This window comes from Lampetra planeri, chromosome 4 (assembly GCF_965212315.1).
Source record: "Lampetra planeri chromosome 4, kcLamPlan1.2.h2, whole genome shotgun sequence".
Taxonomy (NCBI): domain Eukaryota; kingdom Metazoa; phylum Chordata; class Hyperoartia; order Petromyzontiformes; family Petromyzontidae; genus Lampetra; species Lampetra planeri.
In genome coordinates, this window is record NC_136110.1 from 20,992,820 (window position 1) to 21,015,120 (window position 22,301).

Sequence of the window (22,301 nt, forward strand, 5' to 3'; positions counted from 1 at the left end):
CAACGCACACACGATCGGCACAAATTTTCATTCACGTTAAACATGTAGCAAAAGTACACAAACACTTCCGTTAGTTCTTCACAGTGCGATGTCCTCTTCTCCCCACCCCAATGTGTCCTCAAACTATTATAGGGCCCCCGATATATTCTTATTATAGCGCTTACATTTTATTATTGGAGCGTGGACGGGGGGGGGGGGGCGGCCCAGCCCCCAGCCTGCCAACATCACACCTCACACGGCTGGAAAAACTAGGCGAGGCCGAGGGCTCTGCACGAGACTAGGCCTCATCACGCCAATGTTTAGGCACAATATCCTTTTATTCTTTCCCTAACCTCACCTTGATAGCAACCCCGGTTTTTTTATAATAACTTTCCTAATATTACATTGCCTACGTTTGTGTGCAGACAACTATTTTTGTTTGACTGCCTACAATTAATATTTTGAAATTCACTTGGTCATTATTATATTTTTTTTATTTGTCAACTCGCCTTCATTAGAAACATACGTCTTTTATCACCACCTTGCAAATATTACATTTATACTGTTTGTGTGCAGACAACCGACATTTCTATTCTTTGCTTCCTTCGCTAAACTCTCGTACATTGTAACCTATGCTTTCAATGATCACCTTCCAAACATTACATTAGAAAAGTTTGTGTGCAGAAAATTAGTATTCATCTTCCTTGCTTCTTTCGCTAAACTCGCATACATTAGAAACCTGCCATTTAAAAAAGCACCTTGGAAATAGTCAAACTTTGTGTACTCACACCTAATATTTTATAATGCCCTTGCCCATTATTACTATTATGTGTGTCGACTAACGTTGCTAGAACCCTGCATTTTAAAGATTCACCTTGCAAATATTACAATCATAATGTTTGGGTGCCGACTACTAAGATTTCTACATTTCGTTGATCTATACTTGTATATTCTAAATTGCCTCTAGATCCTTGTGTGCGCGAGTCCCTGCCCGTGTCTGCCACCATGTGCGTGTGTCTACGTCCGTGTGTCAGTCGATGTAGGTTTGTGAAGCTCAATTTCACTGTGTAAGTCAATCACTTTGTGTGCATGTAGGTGCATGTGTGTGCGTCGATGTGTCTGTATGTCTCTGCATGTGTGCGTATCTAAAGTCGATGCCTGTGTGCGCGAGTCCGTATGTTTGTGTGTGCATTAGCCGATGTGTGCGTCTCAGGGTCCATGTGTGTGTGTGGCTCCATGCGAGTGTTTAAGTACTTTTCTTTGTGTGCGTGTAGGTGCACACGTGTGTGAGTTACGCCATGTGTGTGTGTGTGTATCTAAAGTCGATGCCTGTTTATGTGAGGCTATATGAGTGTGCATTAGTCGATGTGTGTGAGAGAGTCGATATGTGCGTGTGAGAGTCGATGTGTGCGTGGTTCCATGCGAGTGTGTAACTCCTTTTCTTTGTGAATGTGTACGTGCGCGTGTGTGTGTGTGTGTATAAGGCGATGTCTGTGTGTGGGTCAATGTCTGCAAATGTGCGCAGGTCGATGTGTGCGCCTGCCTTTTTTGCCTGGGCAACGCTGGGCACTTCCCGCTAGTACAAGTATAAATAGGAGACGTTGAACAGGGTTCAGTGTATATCACCCTCCCCAGCCCAGAGTTGTATTAAGAGGCTGCCTTCACATACACACGATATATATATTTTAAAGTTGGTCTCGCATGTTGCATATGAAGAAAGACCTTTGACGTGTACAGACCCACCTCCCACCACAAACACACACACACACACACATAATAGACCACGTGGCAAAAAAATTGTACATGCAATTTCAATAGAAAGCAGTGAGAGCCAAAACATTTACCCAAAACAATCCTCTTTGGCACAGGGCTCGAGTCGGAGAAAACTAATTGCATTACAATACATACCAGCAATACACAAAGCATTTAAGGAGATCTTGACGGCAGCCCGTCTGACACCACACTCTGGTTGGTTATGAGGAACAACACCACGGGAACGGAGTTTTCAAATGCAGTACACAAAAAAACCTACAACTCCCCCCAACAAAACATTTTGCTGCTTTGTGAGGATTGTGGCCAAATTCCAGTCACAAATACATCCTGTGTGTGTGTGTGTGTTTTTTAAGGTGGGGGGGGGGGGAAAGAAACCCAACTTGGAAGTTTTGTAAATGAAAGACAAAAAAAACAATGGTCGTGTCAATAACCCTGGCCCAACAAGAGGTTGTTTTTCGTGCTTGGGTGTCGAACACGCTATACCACCAATACCAGGTGGATTATAAAAACTGCGTTTAAAAACAAAGTTAAACACAAACCTCCACACAAAACAACAAATAACAACCCGCCGCACACGCACGCAGTTTGCCCCCTCCACAGCTATCCGCGTCAACAAGCCACAGTCCACAGACATCGAGGGTGGGGCGTGTCACCACAACAACACCACCACCTCTTCGTCTCGTTCACCTCGTTCTCACACGTGACGAGGCCTCATCAATATTTTACCTCGCTCGCTGCTATGCTATGGTCAGGCCAACAGCTAAGGGGCAGGGCATTTTTTGTCATTCAAGCAACACCACCACCCACCCCCCATCAATCCCACTTCACGGTACTCGGGAAGAGAGAGATGAGACGCGTAGGCGCGCGCGCACACACACACACAGATGTTGCGCCCTGAATGATTAATGCACAGCACCTGCACCAGGGCTCCACAGCCTCGGGCCTAAATTCATGTTGGGCACGACGGAAACTTACGAGCGCAGCGTTGTGGCGACTTTAACAAGTTATATTTGAATAGATATGTTGAACGGAAATTGGTGATAAAAACGTGGATACCAAACGGTACGCGCATGCCTGTAAAATAAAAAAAGGTGAATTAACAGCGTTAGGATTTTGTTGGCTGTGCTGGTAATGGTAAAGAAGAGGAATTTGGCCAAGGTGAGGAATCTTAAACGAGAGAATGGAAATGTAAGGAGCAGCTAGAACCCACATTTTTGGCAAGTTCAATCATCTTTAAAATAATAAATCCGAGTCTACTAATGTTTACACAGGCCCACCCCGCTAGGACAAAAGCCACGCATTGGATTAAACAGACTCAAAATCTCGCCAAAGTTGGCTTCGTGACACCACCACCAGTGTCCGTGATTGTGTTTTTTTGCATACGGTGTAAGCAACTCGTAGGTCCCGTGCGAAAAAACGTCTTTGCGCATCTCGTGCCGATTGCGTGCGTTTCAGAAAAGGACTCGTGCAGAGGGTGGTGAAGGGATCCTCAAAACCACACCTCGCATTCATCATCAACCCCTAGAAACCACAAACTAAGGCCACTGTGGTGTCCTGTGGCCGACCGTTCCACTACGCCACAGGGAGGGGGTGGGGGAGACGCGCTGTTGCCTGCCTCCGCTAGCTGTAATAGTTGTTGTACACTGCCGTGGCGCTGGAGAGAGCCGAGATGAGGTTGGACTCTCCGGAGAGGCAGGTGGAGGAGGAAGTGGAATTTTGGATTGGTGTGGAGCAGCTGGCCGACACCTCCGCGCACGGTGCCAGCATGAGGTACTGGTCCAGCTCGCTGCGATCCACCTCCTCCAGGTACTGGCCGAACGGCTCCAGGACCTCCAGCACCTGCGAGTGGGAGGCCCTGGGTGGCTCCGGCGGAGGCGAAGGCTGCCCGAAGCTGAATGAAGTCGGGTCGGTCCCCACACCGTGCAGCGCATAGAGGGCACAGTGCGCAGAGCCCCCACCACCGCTACCGCCGCCGTGGTACGGAGATGCGTGGATCTGCTGGCTGGAGGCCCCCACCTCCTGGCCCTGGTAGCTGCCGCTGCCGCCGCAGGCCCCGAGCTGGTAGTATCCATACAACGGCGCGGGGACGGCCAACTCAGCGGCTGGGTACCCGTTCTCCACTGCAGCGGTGGCGTAGTAGTCAGGGTGAAGGTGCGCGCCCAGGTACATTGTCGGCGGGTATGCAGACGAGGACGAGACCGACGATGCGGGCGACGACGCAGAGCTGGAGTTGTCCGCGGGAGGGGAGCGCTCTGGGGTGGGCAGCCCACATGGCGCCCGTTGCTGCTGCTGCTGCGTGTAGTGCAGCGGCGCCGGCTGCAGCTCACGGTAGTGCACCACACCCTGCTGCTGCTGGTGCTGCTGCCGCCGTTCGCGGTGGCCAAACCCCGGCGGCAGAGGAGGCGGCGGCAGGGAGGAGAGGGAAGCGGGGCCCCCAGGCACCCGGGTCCCATCCCCCGGGCCCCCTGCTCCTGGCTGAGCACCACCGCCGCCACCACCTCGCTTGGCGCTGTGCGGGAGGCGCTTAGGCTGCTTTTTGCGCCGCGGGCGATACTTGTAGTCTGGGTGCTCGCTCAGGTGCAGCAAGCGCAGCCGCTCTGCCTCCTCCACGCACGGGCGCCGGCTCTCCGGGGTCAGCGCGCGCCAAGACTTGCCTGCCACACGGGGGGGGGGGGGAAGGGGACAGCCATGGAGAGGATAAGAAGGGGGATGGTGATGGCAATGTTTGATGGTGTGGGTGGCAAAAGGTGAATAAGTGCTTTGGGTGATCGTTTTGATTTCGGCGGTGGCGATGTTGTGATGGTGGAAGCGATTGAGGTCACGGCAACGATAGTGAACGTTGTTGCGGTGGCAATGTGGTGGAAGTGATTGAGGGTTATGGTGGAAGTGATAGAGGATGTGGTTAGTGGTGGCGGTAAGGTAGTGGTGTGGACATGGTGGTCGTGTGGTGGCACAGAAGGCACGCACAAGACATACTTTATACAAGTCTGACAAGGCTCGTAACGTCTACCGATCGAGCTCTCGTGATCTTGCAGCCAGGAGGCAGAGTTTATCCGGGTCACACTGCATTATAAAATTCCAGCGTTTGGACTTTCAACAACATGTACCGTGCCGATTAATATTTAAACCGCGCACAAAATTGGCACCACGCAAACCTCGCCATGGCAATGTGGAATTCCCAACACCGCTTCATGGTTACCCCAACAGACCTGGCACTGCTCCAAAAACGCTCGTTTTGATCAGCTGACGCAGCCTTAACGGGTGAACACCTTGTGGCTAACCACCGACTAAACCCTGGGGTCCAGTAGTTAAAGGGTTAACGACCGCGCGCGTCCGCACATTACTGTACTAAACCCCCCCCCCCCTCCCGGTGTGCGGCTTCCTCGTTAGAAGACTTGGGGGTTTCTCCCACCAAACAAAGCAACACCAACAACATAAATACATTGACCAAACGTCCCAATGCAGGACCCTCCCTCGAAGAGTTTAGAGACTCTGCGAGAGCCTTTTTTCCTGGACGATCGTCGACACGGGTCGACACGTTGGCGGTCACGAACTTCGGAACCGCACACGACATCCCGCGCGTAAAAAAAACGGACGGGCGGGGCAGCCACAACAGTGTTACGTGCACGGCGTTCACACGCCCTCCTCTCAAAAAAGCCCATCTTCGAGGTTTCAATAAAAGGGCTGCGCGTTTAACCATGTACTAGAGACTGTGCAGGGAATTACAATTATCGTGATGGTGATGATGATTATCATTAATCTAGAAACTTCAGCTCCAGATTTAAAATCATTGTCATCATTCTCAGTAGCCGCACATTTACACTGCGCCCGATGGAAGCATCTCGAGGCTTCAGACGCCAAGCCTGCGGGGGGGGGGGGGGGTTACCCCCTAATGGCAGCTTGTCCCAGCGTGCATATTTAGCCCCATTTGGTGTTCACAAAAAACACTTTTATAAATTCGTCAACGCAGTTCCCAAATCACCAAAATATATTAGATGCGCTAGAACGGACGATTACAACGCGCGTGTGTAGTGTATACAAGTCCATACCAGGGTCAAGTTGAGATCTCACCTCCGGCAAGCAACGAAGGTTCGGTGTGAAAATTTCTACACAAAATGGGAGGCTTCTCCGTGCCGTGTGCATGTCGTGATACTGAACGTGTAATGGAATAATCCAACAAGGTCCGGTTGGCAGCAATGTTAAATTTACTCTGCTTTCTGCTCTCCCACTGTCACCAACTCTTAACTGGCCCAACCACGGTAACAGTATATAGTTCGTTCAAATATCCCCGACGAGCCCAACTATTTGTAACCATTTTTTGTTTATTTTACCAGGTCAGGCCCACTGTGCTATATAGCTCTATTTCAGAAGCGACCTGGCCACAAATGAGAGCTCAACAAAGTGGCTTATCACGTGGAAATGGATAGCAGCCAAATACTCTAAATGCACGTTTTCTAATTTTAGGAGGGAAAAGTCTGATGACCCAGAGAAAGATCCACGCGACCACAGAGAGAGAGACACATGCAAACTCGAAATAGTCATCGTCAGGGTCGGGATCGAACCCACGACCTCCTGCATTACCAGGCGATGTATTTAAAATTCACCGTTGCGCAAAGAGCAAAAGGGGACCCCGTGTACACGAGCAGGTCTCGGGAGCTAATGGAAGTCACAAGTGGCAGTGGCGGTGGCTCGCGCTCCCGCGAGGAATAAAAACTCGGCCCGCATCTCAAGGGTTCAATCCGAGACCCCGGTGGTCAATGGGATCGCTAACGCTTACGAGACTCGATTTTAAATGGAACGCTCTCCGATACGCTCAGCACATTCGTCTCGGCTGCCTTAAAATAGAAATCACGTGTGACGTGTTGGGCAATGATCCTTCATCATAGCACCTGAACGGCAGTGTTATCGATTAATGCGCCAGTTTCGTTAACCGCAAAAAGGCCAACGCAGCAGCATCGCCAAATAATAAACGTTATTAAATCATGAGCGCTTGACATATACATAACAAATATTTGTGGCATCTGTTCCTGCGGGCACAAGGCGACTTCAGCACCTGGCCTGTAAACGACAATTAAGCCTGCCAGGTGTGTGTGGGGGGTGGGGTATAGCCACGATTGGCAGGTGTAATCCCTAATTAATAATTTGCGGGTAATTTTCGACTTTGCCTACTTAAAAATCGCGGAACTTCCTGCACAAAGGAACAGAGCTGACGCTATTAACTGTTGTTGGCGACGGCACAAACCACGCGCGCGGGTACGCGGAACACGCACGCGATACGAAGCACTCGCGCAGCAGGTCGCCATAGCTAAAGATGCTCCCCGAGATTCCTCGCTACTCTCCGGGCGCGATATAACTTATTATTATAATAGATAGAATATTTCAGAATCAGAATATTTATTTAGACTGGAGGACTATTACGGTAGCGTACTAGTAGAGATGCGGCTTTTAACAGTCTAGACCCGAGATGCGGCTTCCAGCAGTCTAGAGCATCAGGGTCTTAACATGGGGTGTACACGCACCCCCTTGGGGGTCCGATATGCCCTTTATGGGGGTACGAGACATTACCAGATCCTTTAAAAGGCAAATCGAAGCCCAACTTAAGCACGGACACGCAAGGACAACGACTTTGTTTCATCAAGCCCTATGTATATGTATTACCATTTTTTTAAACGATTGAGAACCAAAGGGGTGCAAGGCTGCAGTCAATGTTTAAGACTCACTGGTCTAGACTTTCGACGCGGGCAATACGAGTTGACCCTGGAAAAACGAACCACGTGCCAACCCCAGTCCAAATAACGTTGATCAGACTAAATCACGACGTTTCTATTTTAAACAAGCAATCGAAACGTCGTGATTTAATTTATTTTATACCTTCAAATCTAGATGGTTTATCAGACTACAACGGCACCAATTCGAATATAAAAACAAGTCGATTTAGAAAACTGGTGATTCGGAGACGCAAGTTAAACCAGATAATTATTTGATAATATTATATTTTTCTCGAAACGACAGTTGGTCATTTGGACAATATTCCCGTATTCGTGATAATACAATTAAATTAGCTTCCTGTTTAAGTCGGACTATCGGTCACGTTTTTAACGAGGTGGTGATGTCAACCATCAGGAATGTTACCGGTCCACGAAACGTCCCTCCCAACAATTCGTTAATTGCACAGTTGGACTCCGCCCCCCGTGTGCGACTTCACTGTAAGCCCTACACACGCGGCGACTTTGAATCGCCGTCGTGTTGCGCTAAAAAAAATCTGTCGGTGTAACCGTGAAACAAACGACTCCACTGGGAGAAGCTTATACAACGGCATCCAACCTTGCAGGCGAAGGAGTTGACGACACGCGAGCCTCGTTTAAAAGCCACGCGATTAGCCGCTAATTGCTGCCCGCGGAGTGCGTGGCACGGGTCACAAGACGGGGCGAGTTGATCCTCCCGCAGCGCCAGCGCGTTCGCGACAGATGCCCGGGGCACTTACAAACACGCGCGTGTACACCCCCCCCCACATCCACAGCCGATCACGTCCACACAATTCCGTTGTGGGGTTTACAAGTTATATTTGATGGATTTAATCAAGTTAAGAGTTTGTTTCGTCGCTAAAATATTCAAATTTATATTTCAAGATTCAAAGTTAGCCGCTATACTCTGCCATAGAATACACAAGCGGCAAAACAAAAAAAAGTCCCATCTTGGGACACGGATTCGCCGCGACTCGCCGATGAACGATCATGGTTCCACTCAACTGGGTAACTGTGGCACGTAAAATAAAACACTTTCTGGAACAGTTGAGAGAGTTCACGTACACGGGAAGAGTTGGTTCGCACATTAACCACAACGTAAAACACCGTTGTGTCTATTAGTTCAACGCGCATTAGGGGGCGGGGTTCGGTGTTGCGCTCTGGTAAATGGATCGGGTAGGCACAAGTAACTTGTAAAAACAAGACACCCCCCCCCCCCCCAAAAATAAATCGGATTGAATCTTAACCGTGGGTTTAGGCTGCGGTTTAGTTTATTGGACAACTGTTTGGACCCAACCCATCCTGAACGCGGCAAGAGGTGGCCCGAGACTCGTCCACGCGAGCTGCGGTGCGCGCTGTATAATATCTCCCCGCGTATGAAACACCATCACCGCAAAAGACACAATATATATCATTACAATTAGTAGAACAAACCTAGAAAAATAGGCGACAATAATAAAGTTTGAGATCAGAGTTCGTAAGAGGATACGTTAAGGGTAGTGATCGGGTTGTTAGGCTTATCGAGCGAGAGTTTAGGCCAAGGTGGTCTAGAGTCAGACCAGTCCCACATCTTGTTGGCGACCGTAAACCCCAATACACGTACGGATTTTGACAGTAATTATACACCATGTAAAAACACGATTTTTGTTCCTGGGTAGTAATTGTTATTTTCTAATTGCTCATCTCAAAAGTATAGAAAATGTCTATTATTCCCCACAAACTTTGCTTTTGTGACCAGGACTTTATGTGAAGGAATGACACAAATGCGCACGTTCTCACTGAAAATAATGGAAACTTCAAAATATCACTGTCCTGGTCACAAAAGCAAAGTTTTTTTGGGAATAGCCATTTTCTGTACTTTTGGAGGCATAAGCAATTAGAAAGTAACACTTACTACCCAGGAACAAAAATAAATTCATTTGTTACACAGTGTTACCAAAGCGCTGTGCAAATGAGACCCCGTCTCTCACTGGCGCCATCCACTGCTGCCGGGACACACAATGTCGTGCCCGAGGGACGGTGGACTACGGAGCCAGAGTCGATTCCTGTCGGGACTTTTTTCGTTGTTTGGTTGTTGCTGCAAGCTCCGTTTCCAGGGAACGTGGCCTTAACGGCGAACAACACAAAGGAGCATCAAAGTTTCCGAGTAGCGGGGTGGAAAGCGCTCGGGAATCGGAGAGGGGGGGGGGGGCACCGCGGTTTAGCGGTGGCGCGGTGATGGTTGTGGTGGCGTCACTTCGCTGGTTGTGGTGGCGGTCTCCGTTCGATTAAAGGGACCCATGGAACCATCCTCACCCACTGGCCACAGCGCGAGGAGGAACACTACCGGCAGACCCTTCTGATGGGATCTCGCCGAAGTCGAAACAGCGAGGCTGACCGCATCTACCGAACATCACACGCGATGTTGTATCCGACGCCCATAGGTCGATGCATTTACTACGAATGAGAGTTAAAAGCCATATTTGAGAAGGAATAAAGTTCACACGACACAATTCGCTTTAGACCGCATTCGGCAAGTAGCGTGACCTGTTGAGACACCATGGCCGACTCCTGTCAGAACCACGCCCGGCCGCCTTTGTCTTTTCAAGTCAACATTTGACACCCGGGATTATACGTTCAATTTAATCATCAGTATACTTAAGAGGCCCAAAAGAGGTTTGGATACTACTTACTAATGTTATCCATGGGTCAGGAATTGGAACCCGGGTTTACTAAGGTGCCCCAACGGCGCTTGTGCAAAGTTAGGTGCGCCCTGAGACCAAGTAAAGTGTCGACGGGGTTAGCTGCTATGAGATCACGGGACATGCCCAGATGTTACGGGTTAGCCAATCAAGGGGATTTCACCTGCGCTCCCCCACAGCCACACAAAGACAAAGACACTCTCCTTCCCTGTGTAGCCCGCACTGACCGCTGGGCAAGCGTTGCGAGCGAGCACCTAAAGGCCCACACGGCACTCGAGCGGTTTGGCCAGAACCACGCCCGGCCATTTACTGATATATTTACAGAGTACAGGACTTATTTAATGCCGAGTCTACCTAGGAGAAGGCCCAGGACACACACGACTCACCTAGCATCTTGCTGAGCTCAGCATTGTGCAGATCTGGGTTCTGTTTGGCCAGACGCCTTCTCTCATCCTTGGCCCAGACCATGAACGCGTTCATGGGTCGCGGGATGCGCGCTTCTCCTTGTTGCTGCGTCTTGCTGCTGCTGCTGCCGCCACTGGCACCGCCGCCTCCCTCCTGCGTCCTCTTCGCAACCTCCGTGACAGCCTGAACGCCCCGCGGGCCCGTACCTGGACTCGAACCCGGGCCCACCTGGACGGGACTCGGCGCCGCGAGGGGGGCCGCGCCACCCGGCCACAGAGCAGCCGAGGACACGAGCGGGGTCTGCTGCTGCAAGTGCAGCAGGTGATGCTGTCGTTGGCGCTGCTGGTGGTGGTGTTGGTGCGTTTGCAGGTGATGGAGCGGGTGGTGGTGAAGGTTTGTCTGATCGTCGCTCATGTAGCCTACATCTGGACTACTCATTCTCTATCTAAGGATTAAAAAAAAGTTACCGTGCAAGCAGGTAAAACGAAGAGAAGAATCCAGGTATGTTTCTGGTCCTCTCTCACGCGTGGAGCTAAATAACACAAGCAAGAACTGGCCTCCCCACGTCTCCAGTTTATCTGTCTGTCTCTCTCTCGCTGGGTCTGAGAACTTCCCAAGTTTTTTTTGTGGGAGGTGGCTGGGATTGTTTGGATTTTATAGCGAGCGCCCCTCCAATCGCCTCGCGCTCCGGGTCGCAGGAGCGGGTCCCATCACCGCCCCCTTTATCCAAGCGGGGGCTTCAACCCCAGCCAGACCCCCTGCCATCATCACGGCTTCTTTACCTCTCTCTCCCTCTCCCAGCGTGCGCCAATTAACAAACGCACACCTGAAATCGTTTCGGCTGCCGCTCGCGAATACCATGAATAAATGTTCAGGGCGCGGGTGGGGTTCCAGTCTGCTGTCTGGTGCGGGCCGCTGTGATTAATCGCGGGAGGCGCTCTCTGATTCATCGCTGATTAGAGGTGGGCGCACGTGGGATTAGTTTAAGATATGAAAGAACTGAGCTTGGGGGGGGGGTTCTTTTTTTAGCTAAACACTTTATTTGTGGAACGCTTTGGACGTCGCTCGGAAGTTAAATCGTTCAAATTCGCCGCAGTAGTTTTAAGCGTTGGGGAAACATTTGAGGTCATGAAATACGAACGTTACGATAAATTAATGCGTAATGTTCTCATGATATCTCATGTGAGATCCCGTGTCGTTGACAATCTCGCGAGAGTGGGGCTTCTCCGGGTGCTGCCCACGTGGATAACAAATACTCAATCGTTAATGACCTGGAAACATCCCAAAGTGAAAAGGAGTCCTGCAGCTCGGTGTGGCTCTCCTGGACGAATAGAAGTGAGATCATACGAACGTTGATCATGAAATACGTTCCATTTAAATACAAAATCTTTATTTGCCATACTGCATTGCCAGTGGTACACGACAGCACAAATAAAACAAACTCAACGCATTCGCACGTGTGTACAGTAACGCCGTATATATATGTTGAACTTATTTCGCACCGTACGTAGCCAACCGTGATAGCAACACCGTGGGCCATGGAAAATGAACCGACCAAGTTTAACCAACCAAAAAAACCACCGCGCGCACCCCGACCGCGTTTGTCTTCTTTACACTGATCACATCGCCGTTGCACCAAGTACGTATTTTAGGCCCCGAAAGACAAGCTTTGATACAATTCCATCACTGCTGTTGTTCCCAGCCAGGAATCGAACCCAAGTCACTGGCATCGTGACGGGATGCGTGAGCCACTGTGCCAGTTATTCTCACAGTTCGAAGCGACATTTACAGCAACACTGGGCGTACAGAGATACACAAATCTAGGACTCCTTATCATAGCCGCAACACGTATGATTAAATATAGGCTGCGTCGTCTTCATCATGTTCAAGTTATATCGACGAATATGGCGGAGCCATTGATCCGGCTACCAGAGTTCGATTCCCGGCCACGGATAACATCAGTGGCGAGTGATACCTGAACCTGCTCTGGTCTCCGCGCCTTCAACTCACCGTGGCATGCGTGGTGAAGTATGGTCAAATACTGTACTTCCCCTCCCTCCCCCCGCCATCTACGTGGGGGGGGCCTTCATTCACAAAGGGGTTGTAAATTTGCTTTATTGTTCTCTATTTGTTCGTAAACATGTAACCAGCAGAGAAATCTACGATCCAGCAGCCCTTTTTTCCAAAGCGCTGGATCACAAACATGCACCGCACGCAGCGCTCGTGTGTCCCCCACGATAGTAATCATCAACAATTATGCAATATTGCCGATTGCGCTGACGCTCCGTGATGTAAAGAGAATGGCACTTGCCAATGACATCGAGTAACCTAGGATAGCACGCCTGCCTCTGCTGATGAGACCCAGAAGGGAAATCCTTTTTCCAGAGTTTGTGCTTAAACGCATATGGTAAGGGTACATCTGGAACGGACAATCAATCGGCAGTCCGGCGACACGACACGATCTGTTTGTGTCGAGATACGGATCCGACGGCGGTTCCATCCGGTGGTCGATGATAATAACGGAGCGACCACCGCAATCACAATGTGCATTTATACTGGAGGAATCCGGTCAGCTATGAAGCTCTTTTTTCTCACAGATGTCCAGTAAAACGCAAACATTGTTCGGTAAAAAAACCATCGAATTCGGTTGATTTCCCGCAAGTGGGTGATGGTGATTCACGGTAATTATTTTTTTCACCCGGCACTGTTTTGCCTGACAGCGGCCAACAATGGCATTGGCAGAGAAACATCTCAGGAGAGAAGCTAGTTGCATTCAGCAGCAGTAGCAGCAGCAACAGCAGCACAACAATGAAATATGCGTGCGACCCTCTCCCCTTCGTTGTCCCGAGCGGGGGATATTTGGCAAACGCAGCGACCCAGGGCGGGCTTCAAGGGGTCCAGGCAGGCGTGCAGTGGGGTAAAGGTAACTGTGTTCACCCGCAACCCCTATGGGCCATATAAAGTAGACCACTGTAATATGCGCTCCTTCAACAGGAGGAGGAGGAATACCGGGGTTCTGTTTGTGTTCGCGTGTTCGTAGCACGACTCGTCGTCTTCCTGAGCTCACTTGCCTCGCGAGTTCAGTTTCATGAACGCCTTCCCAAATAACATCGGACTCGTTTAATTAATTTGACGTGTTATTGTCTGTTGAAATACAATATATGTTTGATATTAATGGTTTTTAATGCAACATTCTTGATTATTGTGCTGTGATCGGTCTAAATATCTGCCCGAGCCGGCTTGCGTTGCAGGCAATGTATTGCTTAACATTTTATTTAACATTGATTTGTGTTTGTGCAATTCGATTGCTTACGAGACACAGTGTTTTTTTTTCTCTCTGATTGTTTTGCTTTTGTCATTCTTGTGAGCCAGATCAGCCTTGCAAATGAGACTCCATACCCTGGCCTCGTGAGCGCTCACCTGGATACACAACGCAACATGAGCTTGACCACATCTCTGTCTGTAACAAAGCGGGGGAGATAACCCCACGTGAACATTATCGGTTAATCCGATGAGAAAGAAGTTCAACATACATACGCACAATATGAATGAAACTGTAATGCGAAATAGCACCGCTGTTCGCGACTCGCCGTGTTGAAAGGCGGCCAAATTGATCAAAGGGTTGCCCAAAACTTGGAGACAAAAACCTAACGCCAGCAGGTCTTTGTCAGAAGCGACCTGGCCACAACTGATAGCTCGACGGAGTGGCTTTTCGCGTGGAAATTTATCGCAGCCAAATACTTCAAACGCGTGCTTCTAAACGAGGAGGGGAAACCCGGAGGACCCGGAGAAAAATCCACGCAACCACGGGGAAAACACGCAAACTCCAAATAAACTGGCGTCAGGGTCGGGATCGAACCCACGACCCCTCATGTATACCAGCCGAGGTAGTTCACATTTCGTACGGGCTTCGCCTCCTCTCAGACGAATACTGATTCTAGATTTGAAGCTTTCGTGACTGCAAAGATTCATACTCTTAGGTTGTTTTTTTCGGTAAAGTCACGTAGGTAAAAAAATGAGTAAATAATAAAATAATAGAAATAATAATAGAAATAAAATATTTTACTTATATTTTATTTATATTTTATTTCTGACTTTACCGAAATAAGCGTGACTTTACCGAAAAAACCTAACAGTAAGACGAATACTGCTTGGACTGCAATTCCAAGATGTCGTCGCGAGAGATCTCACGAACATGGCCACTCATGCGCCGCTAACCTGGCCATGGAACCACGCCTGCCCCTCGTTCTCCGCTCACTCGCTTCGTGCGAGTTCTTCAGAGATTCGTGCGAGTTCGTTGCAACAGTCGTTGGAGGTTATCGGTTTGATGTCTGACGTTATTCGGAAGGGCTGCATCGAAAGTCTCTCACTTCCCAATAATTCAGACGTCGCCTTTCAAAGAATTGCATTGTCATGATGAACTACCCGGACATTAATCATAATCGATGGGGCTGCCATTCCTACACTCCAGTCATTGAGTGGAGCTCGATGAGGAGGAGCAGACGTGGCTTGTTTATCTTTAAACGCGCTGCTTTGTCCGCATGCAAACGAATACACATCGTGACTTACTGCTCAAAAACATCACCATCATCAGCCATGGTCAATCCACTGCTGGATGAAGGCCGCCGCCACCTCTCACGATCCCCGCTATGTAATGAATACGTCATCGCTCCATCTCCACGGCGCACGTCCTATCGGACGCGTTCACATTCATCGGCTCGTGGGGTTTAAAGTTGGATACGCGTCACCAGTGAGCGTTTACCAATATCCGTGTTTACCAATATCATTGTTTACCAAAATCGTTATTAATATCGGTTACCAATATCGGTTACTAATATAGTTACCAATATCGGTTACTAATATAGTTTACCACTATCGGTTACCAATATCGATGTTTTCCAATATCGGTTACCAATATCGTTTATCAATATCGTTGTTTACCAATATCGGTTACAAATATCGTTTACCAATATCGTTGTTTACCAACATCGGTTACCAATATCGTTTACCAATATCGGTGACCAATACCGGCGGTTGACTTGCAACCAACACTCGGTCGCAACCGCACGCGGAGGAGAGAGTGTGTGGGGGCGTGCGAATTCATCTCGGGACAACCGGGTGGTAAGTTCGGGGACGTCTTGATTGTTTTGTGTCTGGTTTGTTGTCCTTCCCCTGCACCTCCGATTGGCACGGGTGGCTACGTGCGGTGCGAAAGAAGTTCGACGTACATGCATCACACAGGGTGATGCACTGCTTACTGTGATAGTTTCGAAACGTGGCTCTTGGCCTCGTGACATGACGACGATGGCATAACTTTAATTTTAAAAAAATGGGGGGGGGAAAATATTCTTCTTGGTTCTTTCGGTAAAGTCACGTAGAAGGGAAATAATAAATTATGTTTTATTTGCATTATTTTATTATTTCCTTTCTACGTGACTTTACCGAAAGAACCAAGAAGATGAATCCCTGCAGTCACGAAAGCTTTAAATCGAAAAATAAAAAAATATTGTTCAACAAACAAAAATACGGTGCAAAATGTTGCGGACCGAGCGAGCGAGCGAGTGTGAGAAGCGCCGACACCGACAGCCTCCCAAATCCTCTGGGACAATAACCGCCACCACGCAGATAAGAAGCGGACACTTCAGAGCGCCGTCAGCCTTCCCGCGCAGGTGTAACGAGCGATAGGCGACAATTAATCCCTGATCAGACTTAATTAAGGCCGGCGCCAGGCATCAACCCGGATGACGACGACGTCATGCCGTAATAATTAGGCGAATTAGAGGGGCAAGTCTCCATGAGCCGTTGTTCATTAACCTCGGAGCGGAGGTGAAGTTTAGCCGCATTTTTATTTTATTTCACCAGGTAAGGGCTCACTGAGCTATATATAGATATATTTTCAGAAGCGACATGGCCACAAATGATAGTTCAACGTAGTGGTTTATTGCGTGGAAATTTATAGTAGGCCAAATACTCTAAAACGCATGATTTCTAAATGGGGAGGGGAAAACCCCGAAGACCCGGAGAAAAATCCACGGGACCACGGGGAGAACACGCGAACTCTAAATATACAGCAGGCGTCAGGGGTCGGGATCGAACCCATGTCCTCCTGTATACCAGGCGAGGTGGTGAACATCGCGCCACCGTGGCACCCCTGCACTGCACAGACGTGAACGGAAACGGATGGATACATCAACGGCCAATCTGAAATCAATGAACCCACAAATCCCGCCGTGAGAATGAACAATGCCCTCATCATTCACAGGTAGCGCGCGCTCCTCGCCCCCGATTGTGGAAACAATTCACATTTTGCAAAGGATTAACTGTTGGATCTATGACTTCAAAGCGACGACTGCAGCTGCGTAATTGAAATCAGATTGGTGGACTGTGAGGTTGAGCTCGGTATTGTGGACGCGGTCTGATTAACGCCTGAGAGCTGTTGCGTCTGTAATCTGTCTCGGCGTAGACTCCGCGGCTCCACCGCCGAACCCCGTGCCTTCTTCTCACGGGAGGAGCCTCGCCTAACCTGCCGCGTATCTCACTCTGCTGGTGCTAAAACCACGTGTGAGGATATTCCACATCTCCTTGGGCAGGGGGCGGGCAAGTCCGTCCACCTCCGATGAGCGCGGTTGGCGAGGTACGGTGCGAAAGAAGTTCAACATACAGTACATACAAAAAAAGATTCCCTTCTTTCGTAGGGCTGATGTCGTTGCAGAGCAACAACTACGATTTCACATTCACGTGGTGAAGCCAGACTGCCTCGTCAGGAGTGTATCGCTGTGATGCCTCCTTTGCATTTGTGCATCGGGCATTGCGTGCGTTGTACGTTGTACGGTATCTGTTCACCGCAGGCGCACACTGCTGTTGAGTTTTTAATGTTCCATTGATTGCAGCATCAGGTATCCGCATCTACTGCCATGTTTGTGCAGTGGATGCGATTTGGGGTGGACCGTGAGCTTCGTGGAAGACCAAACCCATGGATCCTCCTGTTTTGGGTCTTTCACAACGTGGTGTTTGTTTGTGAAGATCACTGCTGACTTCCTTTCTATACTCTTAGGTTTTTTCGGTAAAGTCACGTAGGTAAATAATAATAATAATAAAATAATAATACATTTCTCTTCACTTGATACAGTAAATTTGGCTGTGACGGTCCCTCCTGAAGACGGAGACTTGTGTTGCCTCCGAAACGTCGTGATTTAATTTAGTTATTTTCATTTATTATTATTTTATTTTATTATTATTTACCTACGTGACTTTACCGAAAAATCTAAGAGTACGAATCCTTGCAATCATGAAAGCTTAAAATCTAGAATTCCTTTCTATACCCAGTGGCGTGGTCTCACACAGGCGGTACCAATTTTACCGACCCCAGAGAGATGGATGATGATGATTGCCATTGCTCTTGTGAGGTCACAAAACAATGCAAGTAGTTGTTGTATCTTCTTGGTTCTTTCGGTAAAGTCACGTAGAAGGGAAGTAATAAAATAGTAAAATTAATATATTATTTTATTTTATTATGTTTTATTTTTATTATTTTATTACTTCCCTTCTACGTGACTTTACCGAAAGAACCAAGAAGATGAATCCCTGCAGTCACGAAAGCTTTAAATCGAAATTTAGTTGTTGTATCATTGCAAATACGGAAACAACTATATGAAACATCAATTCGCAATCCACTGTGATGATGATGATAATAATAATACTACAATGCAGCCTTTAAATATTGACTTAAAGCTTTCGTGACTGTAGGAATTCATATTCTTTGGGTCTTTCGGTAATGCCACGTAGATAGGTTCAAAAAAATAAAACTCCAACGTTTCGATCACAACACGTCATCCTCCTGATCGTCATCCTCCTGATGACGAACGCTTGTGTAGCGATCGAAACGTCGTAGTTTTCTTTTAACCTATCCACGTGACTTTACTTTATATGCAGCCTTTGTCGAGTCACTGCTGGATGAAGGCTTCCCCACTCCGTATTGGTCATGGGGGGCTGCATGGGGGTTGTTTACTCATAGTTCACCTCATGGGGGGGGGTGGGGGAGGCAGAATCGGTTCAGGAAGCACTCGCCGCGGCTGGCGAGCCGTGGCCGGGAATCGAACTCGTGTGGCCAGGTGCGTCACGCGCAGTACTCACCCCACGCACAGATAGAGGGCGGCTGTATGTCCATTAGAATAAGTAATATTTATAAATACTTTTTTTTTAAACAAGCTTTAATGAAATGTACCGTACGAGTAATGGCAGAACTCCACGACTTCAGGAAGTGACCCCGAGGCTTGCCATAACGTCAGGCGCCGTGATGATTTACAGCCAACGTGAGTTGAGTGTGGACAATTAGACCCAAGCCGAAACATAACAGAAAAAAAGATCGTTAAAAAATATGTTATTTTTAATGGTAGACTATAGTATTGTCATCAGTATGACGTACGTATACCAAGTTTGCAGTCGATACGGCATTGGGAAGTGGGTTAAAATTGAGTTACAAGATTTGAGGATACGACAACGGACAGAGTGAGTTTCGCCAATGGACGTTGTCTCATGTGCTATGAAGGACCATTGCCCGAAACATCGTTCCATTTAGACCCATTACGCGTCTAAAGCACAATGGGTCGCAGTGCGGTTGGGGGTGGGCGTGAAAGTCACAACAGGATTCACAATTAGCCGGGCGCCCGACCCCCCGCCCCCCACCACCACCGTCTCTCTCCCTGGGTGTCTCTGTCGCCGCGTGTGTTGATTGCAGTGGGGTTGGCGATTAACATGTCAATGACGACGGTGGGGTAGTAGGCGACGTGACGCGCCCGCCACTGCCTTACGTAAGCCTGAATAATGCGGATTATTCCTGTCTTATTGTTGTTGCAAGATAAGGGTTAGGGGCCGTCCATAAAAGACGTCATGCACACCTGGGGGGGGGGGGGGGGTCAGACATTTGTGACGGTGTGTGACGAGGGGGGGGGGGGTGTTTGAGAAATGTGACGTCACATCAAAATGCGCAACTTTAAATAAATATAGACAACACGTTCTTATTAATTAAATATACTTTTTAATGTTTTTTCCTACAACATCAGAGTGCAGCAGCATATTAAATACACACTAAAATGACAATAGCTTAAAGCGATTTGAAGCATGTTTTATTTGAGGGGGGGTGGCAGAGCTTTGTGACGTCATATTTGAGGGGGGGTCTGCCTTTTTGTGACGCTGTGTGACGAGGGGGGGGGGGTAAAAAAGTTTTCCAAAATCGCGTGACGTCATTTATGGATGGCCCCTTGGCGCAGTTCGTGCATTGCAATGCGCGCCCCGTGAACCTGGAAGCGGAGAGCCGCTCTTCGATCCGCCTGGGCGGAAGAAGAATAAGAAAAAACACGAAACGGCGAGCAACGTGCATCTGACCCTGCCACCGCGCGCGGTCCGCACTCTTTTTAACGACCCTGGTGGACACAGCGCGGTGAACAGCGCCGGATTATCCCAGTAACAAAAGTAGCTACATGTGTAGTAGCTACATGTGTAGAAGCTACATGTGTAGAAGCTACATTTGTAGAAGCTACATGTGTAGAAGCTACATGTGTAGAAGCTACATGTGTAGAAGCTACATGTGTAGAAGCTACATGTGTAGAAGCTACATGTGTAGAAGCTACATGTGTAGAAGCTACGGGTCCCGCACTCTCAAGGGCCCTGCGCTAAATGCTTTCAAGCTATCAGTTCCGGTCCAACTATTCTGCACTTGCTCTATTACTAAAGTACTATACTGCCTTCAGCTTTTATGAACGACTTGGTGTTTAAGATGAGCGATTTGTCGTATTATCTGGCTGTATAGCAAACGAAAAATACAATTACTTTACTGTGCACGTTAAAAGTTGCGTTTCAATATTGACGTGTTTTTTTTTTATTTAGGGCCCCTTTATAACATATGCTACAGGCCCCGCACTAGCTTAATCCGGCACTGGTGGTGAAGTATGGCTAAACGATCACTTGGACCGACGAAACGCCGTGCCGAGGCCTTCATCAAGCTGCGTGGTTCTCACTCTACTCCGGTTACGTTTCTTTAACAACAACAAAAACCAACAAGAAATTGGCCAAACATCCCAATGTAGCAGGGCCCTCCTGAACAAGCGTCGTGAGGCTCAGTGAGGGTTCTTGGATAATAAGTAACATTATTGTATTATATTAGATTTTCAAGTATAGAGAGTTAAAGGTCTTCATATAGAGCATTGTATGAACCGTGATTTTGAACGGAATTCAGTTGAACAAATGGGTGTTTGAGTGCTCACTCAGCAGACACACGGGCAGAATCGCTGACAAAGATCTCCCGTGTAGCCTTAATCAACTATTGGGGCAAGTGCTGTTAGCGAGTAGCACCGATAAAGGCCGGTCCGCCTTTGCCTCCAGTTTTAATACACCGCACCAGGTACTCATTTGAGACTTAGTCGACCTAGGGGCGTCCCAGGACCGGTTAAAATAATCGTCACTTGCGTTGGGCGTGAGCGAGAATCGAACTCGGGTCGCCGGGTTCGTAGCGCAGCGCGCTAACCGCAACACCACCTCAACACCACCTCAACACCACCGCTACACCACCACCACACCACCGCTACACCACCACCACACCACCGCTGCACCACCGCTCCCCACTCGGAGAGAGACGAATGGAAGAGACGCAATGCCCCTTGCAGGTTATTGGAGAATGTGAGAACGTGAATGTGATGTCCCCAAAGGCTGCTTCCGAAGCCAAAACAATAGATGCTTTGTTCTCTGCCCGTATTGGGATATAATTGTGGTTGAATATTGTCCGTTATAATAATGGCTTATTCTCACGTTAATAAATCGTTATATCAATGGCAAGGAGCATGACTCATGCATTGCATTGGGTCAGCACATTATGTAAGAGACTACCGGTACGGCGCATGAGGGTGTGGGTGGCCAACACCCCACGCCTGCCCAGCCGCTTTGTCTCCCCAGTGTCGCGCTACCAACCCGTCGACCCGAGTTCCTTCTCGCTCACGACCAACACCAGTGACGATGATCTGAACCGGTATTTGGCCTCCCCTAGGTCGACTCAGCCTCAAATTAGCACCTGGTGTCGTGCGTAAACATCGCAACTTGGGAACCAAAGGTGGCCGGACGTGGTGTTGGCCATCCGCCCTCTCGTGTGCTGTACCGGTATTACTAGGTGCTCGCTAACCAAGGCCGTCATCATTATAATATATATTGGGGGGGGGGGGGGACATCCCTCCCCCCCCCCCAATATTAAAATTTGCTCAAAATGTCCCCCCCAATATTATTGTTCTAAAATAGATTTCTGTTTATATGATTGTGGTTATGGTTGTACTTTATTAATCCCTAATCTCTGCCATTACATACAATGAAAAAAGAAAAGGTAAATAAGAAAAAAGCAGAGCAATGTAATACAATACACTATTAGACATTATTGTAAAAAATAAATAAAAAGTCCATCCTTTGTGTTAGTGCATTTTTTTATATTTTAGGCAGGAAATGAGTTTTCAAATTTAGATTTTTTTTTCTGGGGGGCGCCCCCAGACCCCCTGGAAGATTTGGTCCCCCCCAATGTTGACTCCATGGCTACGGCCTTGTCACTAACAATACTTACCCCAACAGATTGTTCAGGCTATACGGGGATCTTGTGGATAGCATCACAGGAATCTAGCGCAGTTCGCCACGTACGGTGCGAAAGAAGTTCAACATAGTGTACATTCATCGCGGGTTACGTGAT

General features: G+C 48.5%; 1 protein-coding gene across 1 annotated transcript; it reads right to left on the reverse strand.

Annotated features, from left to right (window-relative positions):
- Window positions 1–583: 583 nt before the first annotated feature.
- On the reverse strand, window positions 584–11,359 carry LOC144717818 (transcription factor Sox-7-like). The gene is made up of 2 exons (XM_078593492.1): window positions 10,564–11,359; window positions 584–4,406 (listed from the first exon to the last, which is right to left on the reverse strand). The coding sequence occupies exons 1-2, from the start codon at window positions 11,018–11,020 to the stop codon at window positions 3,373–3,375; spliced, it is 1,491 nt and encodes a 496-aa protein (XP_078449618.1). The 5' UTR covers window positions 11,021–11,359; the 3' UTR covers window positions 584–3,372.
- Between the last annotated feature and the right edge of the window lie 10,942 nt (window positions 11,360–22,301).

What these genes read in the sequence shown, in the direction of transcription:
- LOC144717818 (XM_078593492.1), bottom strand. Translation starts at nt 11,020, where the DNA reads ATGAGTAGTCCAGATGTAGGCTACATGAGCGACGATCAGACAAACCTT. An exon ending in TGAGCTCAGCAAGATGCTAG is followed by an intron (nt 4,407 to 10,563) that starts GTGAGTCGTGTG and finishes CCCGTGTGGCAG; the next exon opens with GCAAGTCTTGGCGCGCGCTG.